At 39.9% G+C, this 7,336-nt stretch overlaps 1 protein-coding gene across 1 annotated transcript in view; it reads right to left on the reverse strand.

Annotated features, from left to right (window-relative positions):
- LOC138059345 (probable helicase with zinc finger domain) overlaps positions 1-6,880 on the reverse strand; it is a 13,872-nt gene extending 6,992 nt beyond the window's left edge. Inside the window, exons 1-2 of the mRNA XM_068904929.1 lie at positions 6,743-6,880; positions 384-725 (exon numbers count right to left, since the gene is read on the reverse strand). Of these exons, the coding sequence (XP_068761030.1) occupies positions 384-630 (247 nt within the window). The 5' untranslated portion in view covers positions 631-725; positions 6,743-6,880. The remainder of the gene's footprint in view (positions 1-383; positions 726-6,742) is intronic.
- Between the last annotated feature and the right edge of the window lie 456 nt (positions 6,881-7,336).

Below are 7,336 nucleotides of genomic sequence, written 5' to 3' on the forward strand. Positions count from 1 at the left end.
AACACTATTCACGCGTCTTTGCAACTTGGCCCGAACTTGTTTTCTTTGAGCTTGCATCTTTGTTGGCATCTCTACGTTATCCAATGTGAGTTCACAGTTGGCTGTAGTGTTAAAACAGCGTCATTTTTAATCGAATCAAGTCCTTTTGTTTTCTCCTTTTTAGTGTAGTTTTGAAGTCCTAAGATTAAGCGCCTTTCAAAAACGTTAACGGCATTGACCCAGTATTTTAGCCAATTTAAGTGTTGTTTTCAATAACGTTTTACTCTAGGCATGCGCAGTATGCGTCAACATATTTCATGTTGTAAGGTCTACCATGTATGTGCCAGGACTATGGAGAAAATCACTCGTCGAAAGGAAAGTAAATGTCTTATTTTTTAATATACCTTTTTTTCGATCTTCTTCCCAAGCTATTCTTTCGTTTTCACCATGTGCAAAGGTGCACTTTTGCCCTCCGGAACAAGTCTGTCTGCGTTTGAATTGCCAACAGAGTTGATAGGAGCCCAATACCCAAGTCGGTCTTGGACGAATTGCACTTTTAGCAATAGGCAGTTTATGTGCCTGTGTTTGACGGGATGAAGACTTGGTGTAATCACTCATTACACCTCTCTCAATGTCTGAAAACGTAGGCATCTTAGGGCGATTCTGCGGATTTGCTCTATCACGTACATCACCAGGACAGGTTTGTATGCTACATACACTACTGGCGTCAGAATTATTGGCTAACTCTGGATAGAAAGGAAAGAAATATAATGAAGTTTACAAAAAATTGTCAAACTGTCTTTAACCTCTTTTACCATTTATGTCGCAGAACTACCGACATACTAACTGCGCCTTTCAATAACATGCGGACTCTAAAATTCAAAGCTCAATCGGCTCCTCCCAGCCTCCGATTATATTGTCTGAATTGTGCTCAATGATTTGATTTGATTACTGTACGCTCGAAAATAGTCGGAAGCTTGGAGTAGCCGCCGAACATTTGATTGATGGTTGCGAAAAACGCATTTGTCGGTTGACCTTTGAATTTAGGAGTCCGCATGTTATTGAAAGGCGCAGTAAAGTCAAATCCGCACAATTTGTTTGAAGTAGACTAAATTCGCGATGGTGTGTCCCATGGCCGACATGAAGACAGGAATGGATTAATCCCCTTCTTCAAAGCATTTTTGAATGGTAAAGAACTTTGCGAAATTTTCAAAGGAAAACAGCAGAATAAGATTGCTACAGGAAAGAGAGTTATCTCAGCAAAGAAAGATATTTGAAGTTAGGGGAACCTTAATATTTTTAACACTGTTCAGTCATCAGTTGGAGGTAGTGTGGCCCAGTGGCTAGGGCGCTTGCCTTGAGATCCGGAGATCTCGGGTTCAAGATCCTGGTAGTCCCTGGTTCAACTTCCCAGCTGCACTTGTAAATAGCCAACTGGTTTGCCTCCGGCCAGTTGGGATTCTTAACAGTTGTTGTTGTTATGTTCCGTCGCGTCGTTGTGTTTAATTGGCCCTGAAAAGCCCCTATGGGGAGCGGTCATGTATTGTGTGTAAAACATCTTCGAAAATCCCCGGATAATTTCTGAGGGACAATATTTGCGAACTGTGAGATGATGAACTGATTCTGAAGCTGCTGACGTCGGTTTTTAAAAAGGAGAATAGTGCTTTCAACAAGGAAACACCATCAACCAGCGGATTCGCGTTAAGAAAGACAATTTGGGATTTGCCCAGTGGATAGCACCACTATATACAATGTTAGTTCTTCTTTTCGTTTTTAATTTTATCTGAAGAAGGCCGAACGGCCAAAATGTAACGATGGCCAGTCGGAACAGTTCGGAGGCCCTCCCAGGGGTTTCGGGAAAAAAACAACATGGATAATTAGAACCCAGGAACAGGGGGGATAAGGACGACAAAACATCTTAGGGAACAAGGGAACATACTAAACCATTTTAGGGATCAAAAAGCGGAGAACAACAAGCAAATTTTTAAAGGGAACTGTGCAGGGAAAAAAAAAAGGAAAAAGAAGAAAATAAACAAATTATTATTTGTAAGCTTCAAATAACAGACTATGAACAATGACGGGAATAAACTATAAATAAAATACAATCATTAGCATCCGGAGATAGATAGAGCGGTTTTGAAATGAGTGTCGTAAAACCAAAACCATAGTAATTACTTTAACCAATCAAAAAGGACGGAAACAATCCAGTAAGCCAATCAAAACTCGAAGTAATTACACGTAGCCGACACAAAAGGCGAGAAAATATGCACGCGCGAGCCACAATTGGTTTTGGTTTCACTTCTGATTGGTTGAAAAAGTGGCGCGAAAACTTTGAACCAATCACTGAGTAAAGTAGATGCAAAACCAAAGTAATTCGCTAATTACTTTCGACACTCAATTGAAAACCGCTCTAAGTACGAGGATCACTTGTATCTTGCGTCCCCACTTCAAATATTCGGATAATAAAGTTACATTTATTAAATTGGCTATTTCCCTTGGAGGCATTTTAAGGCCACAAAAAGCACAAACAAATAAACCAGTGATATAAACGAACATGAAATATTTAAGAATCAAGACTTTTTGCGGGAGGCAAACCAGTGGCTTTGGAAGCGAAGCCGACAAGTTAACAGAGACCAACCCCTTTTTCACTAAGATGGTGCGCTAAAGACCGATCGACGTTATTCATGCACTGGTAACCGGCCTCAGTGGTGATGACCACCGATGGACGTGCGGTCGCCCGAGTTCGAAACCGCCGGAAGGCTCGATGTCCTATTGTGATCACTGCCGGGCATTTAGTCTATTTAAGATCTTACCCGGCTTCCAGGCATAAAGCCACAGCGTTCATTAAAAGCTTTAGGTCACCTCGATTCCCGATTATCTTCCCAATATCTTCAATAATAAGAGCTTACCGTTTATACCATAAATTTGGTGAAAACGGAAAACAGGCAAAAGCCGGAAGGCGCACAATATTGCGTGAGGCTCAAAAACTTGAATTCATTAAAGGCTTTTGATCAAGGCCATTGCCCGATATCTTCAAGATAAAGATCTTACCAACTGTTTATACCACAAAACATATCCTAATCAATGATGAACCAACCTTTGTCAAGAATAACGATCAAAATGATATTCGTATTTCCTGATGCTAACATAATCAAAGTCGAATTTTTATGTGACGGATAACAAGATTAAAATGAAAGATAACACTGACATGATTTTCAGAGTTCAGAGACATTCTTTTGTCTGGGATTATGATGAAATTCAAATTAGATACTACTCATCCAAACATGACAATTTCAGCACGAACTACAGCATAAAGAACAAACATACATGCAAAAATTGATTGATATTCAGTTATATTAACCACTGAACTGAATTTAGATATTTCACCTACACGACGGAAGAGGTAGCCGTGTACTCCGCTCTTCATCTAGTTGCAGTCGCGAATCACTGGAAATTTCAATTCAAGTTCCGAAAACTTGAAGTGAATAGAAATCAGGGAGTCCGCGTGACAAAGTAGATATACATGTCTGATGATGATATGACCGCCAGCATGAAGAGTGAGATGGTAGCATGGGCTAAACACTGATCGACGATATTCACTACGTACATAGGGAATTTATACATAACTGCATGTTCGATATTTATTCAATTCAGCGTCGCATTGCCACTTTATCGACATGATTATAACAAGACATTACAGAAGTCTCAAGTCGTTTAAAAATCAACACTGCAATTTCGACAACCCGCCATGACTCGATAACACCGATAATTCCGTGTTCTAGTCCTACCAAGCAATGAATAGATGTTGGTTTTTTCTTTACGTCTCACGGCATTTATAAACAGGTTTTGTAAGACGAAGCCAGCAGACGGTTATGAATACAAATTTCGACGTTTCAAAGACAATGATACAGGTCAGTTATATTTTAAAAGCAGTGCAGGGATCATTTCAAAGAACGTCTGGCCAAGAAAACAAAGCACATAAAGGGTCTTTGCTTAACCGTTTAAGGTGCATTTTGCATGGCAGTGTATGATAAATAGCAAAGCAAAACAATAACCAACAAAATGGTGAGGCTAAACACCCGAACAGGGCCCGAAACGTTCCGAGACTTTTCGAGAAACAATTAATCTCCTGGGCCCCTTTTCTCGAAAGTCCCAATAACTTTTCGGGTGTCACAATCCCCTCTGTAACTTAAGAAGGGAAAGGTTTTAAGTAATTCTCAAAATCATTTTACTTTTAGTTATCTTGCAAACATATTAAAAGATCAGCTCTTTAAAATTCACAAATGACTTTTCCGGCCGCAAAAGCTATACTTTTGAGAAACGGGTGAATCACACAGTCTCCAGGACCTGTCACTTTTAGGGCCGAGGGGTGTCACAATTTCCTCTGTTTCTTAAAACATGTCTTAAAGAATGGAGAGCTCAGTTTGGCCATTAAAACTCGAAAATCACTTTCTTTCGTTACCTTGATTTTGCATGTTGAAAGATTAGACTGTCAATACAAGCGGATGGCAATTTCGGACTAAAGTGGCTTTTCTTACGCGAGAAAATTTTCGGTACTCTCAAAAAGCGGCTCCAGCCTCGAGACTTGTCGGATTATTTCTGCTGCCATAAATCTCTTTATAGAACGCAGTTCTTTAGTTTATCCTGTCTTGAAAATATTTTTCAAAGACCTGATTTATATCACAGTTTTACAGACGTCTTATAATTTCATCATTTTCACAACGATTGAACCCGACACTGAGGAGCCAGAAGGTTCACAAGGTTGCGTGAGGCCGAAAATCTTGAATTCATTACACAAAGTGTCTAAATGGCACTGTTTAGCGCTTCGGTTGTAAGCCAGTCGCTCACAAATGCTATCTCTCTTCCTTTAAACTCTTCCATCTCGTCCAAACACGTGCTTTATGGCTGTTAGCGATTTCGGCGCCCGAAAAAAAAAAATCATTTGAAACCTGACTCTTCCGGTTCAATTTTCCCCACCCCGCGAAGGCAAAGGTTAAATTCCCCACTCCCCGGGCACAGAAGATAGTAAACTGCCTAGGGTTTGCCCGGGGGAGGGGGGGGGGGGGTGTTAAAGTTCGATTTGATCGTTATATTAAGTCTATGGTTAAAAATGCCAATGGCTAGCACCTGGCCTCACTGGTTATGAGCAGCGCTTGACGTGCGGTACCGCCTGGAGGTTTAAGTTTCTAAGTCTCACTGCCGGGCATTTTGTCCATTTAAGTCCTTGCCAGGCTTCCGGGCATAAAGCCACAGCCTTCATTAAAAGCTTTTGATCACCGCGATTGCCCGATATTCTCAAGAGTAAGAGCTTACTGCTTATACCATAAATTGGTGAAAACGGAAAACAGGCAGAAGCCGGAAGGCGCACAATATTGCGTGAGGCTCAAAAACTTGAATTCATTAAAGGCCTTTGATTAAGGCCATTGCCCGATATCTTTAAGAACAAGATCTTACCAACTGTTTATACCACAAAAACATATCCTAATCCATGATGAATAAACATTTGTCAAGAATAACAATCAAAATGATATTCGTATTTCCTGATACTAGCATAATCAAACGCGAATTGCTATTTGACGGATCACAAGATCAAAATAAAAGATAACACGGACATGATTATCAAAGTTCAGAGACATTGTTTTGTCTGGGTTCGCGATGAAATTCAAATTAGATACTACTCATCCACGTGGACATGACAATTTCATCACGAACTACAGTACAAAGAACAAACATACATGCAAAAATTGATTGATCTTCAGTGATATCAACCCGCACTGAACTGAATTTAGAGATTCCATGTACCCGAAGGAAGAGGTCGCCTCTGAAGTCGAGAATCACTGGAAAGTTCAATTCAAATTCCGAAAACTTGAAGCGAAAACAATTCAGGGTGTCCGCGTGACAACTTAGCCATGTCTGATGATGTCATTCAAGACCGCCAGCTGAACAGTGAAATAGCTTACCTAATTTCATTGTTGATCCGAAAGAAGAGAAGGAACGAACATCAATTTTCATCACTTTTAAACGAAGCAATCCTTCTTAAAATAAACCTTATGAATCTATTTCTCCTAAGGAATGAAATACTCGGCCCTTCCATGTTCTGTCATGCGAAAGAAACAAAAATATTTTTGTCTATGGATGATGGCTGGTAATGGCAACATGATGTGATTCCACTTTGCTGTTCGTTAAGAAAATGAAAGCTTTAATAAACCGTTTCAATTTAACATAACCTAACCGTCTAGAATAAAGAAACCGCAGCTGTGCGGAGAGTTTTCTCGTAAAAAGAACAAAAATAATTTACCAATCAGAACGCACACCCGATTTGCATGGCTATAGTTTCTTCAATTGCGGCGTAGCTAAGAAATCAATTTATGCAAGGCGAAGACTCAAATCCAAATTATGGATTTTTCATGGATATATTGTAATACACTCTGTGTCATTTTAATTAGTTTTGCCCAGGCAGGTACAGGTTTCCCTTCTTTTTAATTCAATTCAAAAATATGTTGCGAAAATGCTAATATAAAACTAATTTAAGGTTGCCTTAGGGCCGACTTTGTCGCATGCGACAACGGCTTACGACAGGCCCACGACATGATTTACGATTGTTGTGTACGTCAGAAAAAATGTCGCAGCATTGTAAAACATGTTTTAAAACGCTGCGACAATCGTAAGTCGTGTCGTAGGCCTGTCGTGAGCTTGTCGCATGCGACAAAATCGTATCGTGAAAATCGGCCCTTATGGAGATAAATTAAACCTATGGTCTTACCGATTTTTACACGCCGATCGTTTCTTCACCGATCTCTGTGGGAGTCCGGTTATAACAAGGTTTTTTCCCAGTACCAGCAGACCGAAATTTGTGTTTTCAAAGCTGAAGAACAAAGGCAACATCAATAGGTCATTTCAGAAACGTGAGAGGACTGGGACGAGTTTGGTTGTTTTCGTTTGTTTATAAAACTACGACATTCAAATGAAAGATCAACCAAGTTTCAGAGTCTTTACCAAGAATAGATGTATTTAGAGGAGGAAAATGGTGAAATAATATATCTTCAAATATCATCTAAAATAGAGAGTTTGTATGGAATGGGTAGACAGGCCACAAAATTATAAGGGTTTGTATGGGATTTTGCAACCTTTGCAAGTCTCCCATTTGGCCAATTTTCCGTAGAAAACTCTCAAACTTGGCTGGATAGCTTTTCATTTGGTAACATTTCAGTTGAAGAGTTAAGATTTTCAATCTAAGCAAGTATGAGAAACTCGTCCCAGTCCTCTCACGTTTCTGAAATGGCCAATGAAAGGAGACTCACATACGTACCGAATCCGCTGACCATGTAACGACGCGGATGAACTCTTTTTGGCAATA

This window comes from Montipora capricornis, chromosome 8 (genome assembly GCF_036669925.1).
Source record: "Montipora capricornis isolate CH-2021 chromosome 8, ASM3666992v2, whole genome shotgun sequence".
NCBI lineage: Eukaryota > Metazoa > Cnidaria > Anthozoa > Scleractinia > Acroporidae > Montipora > Montipora capricornis.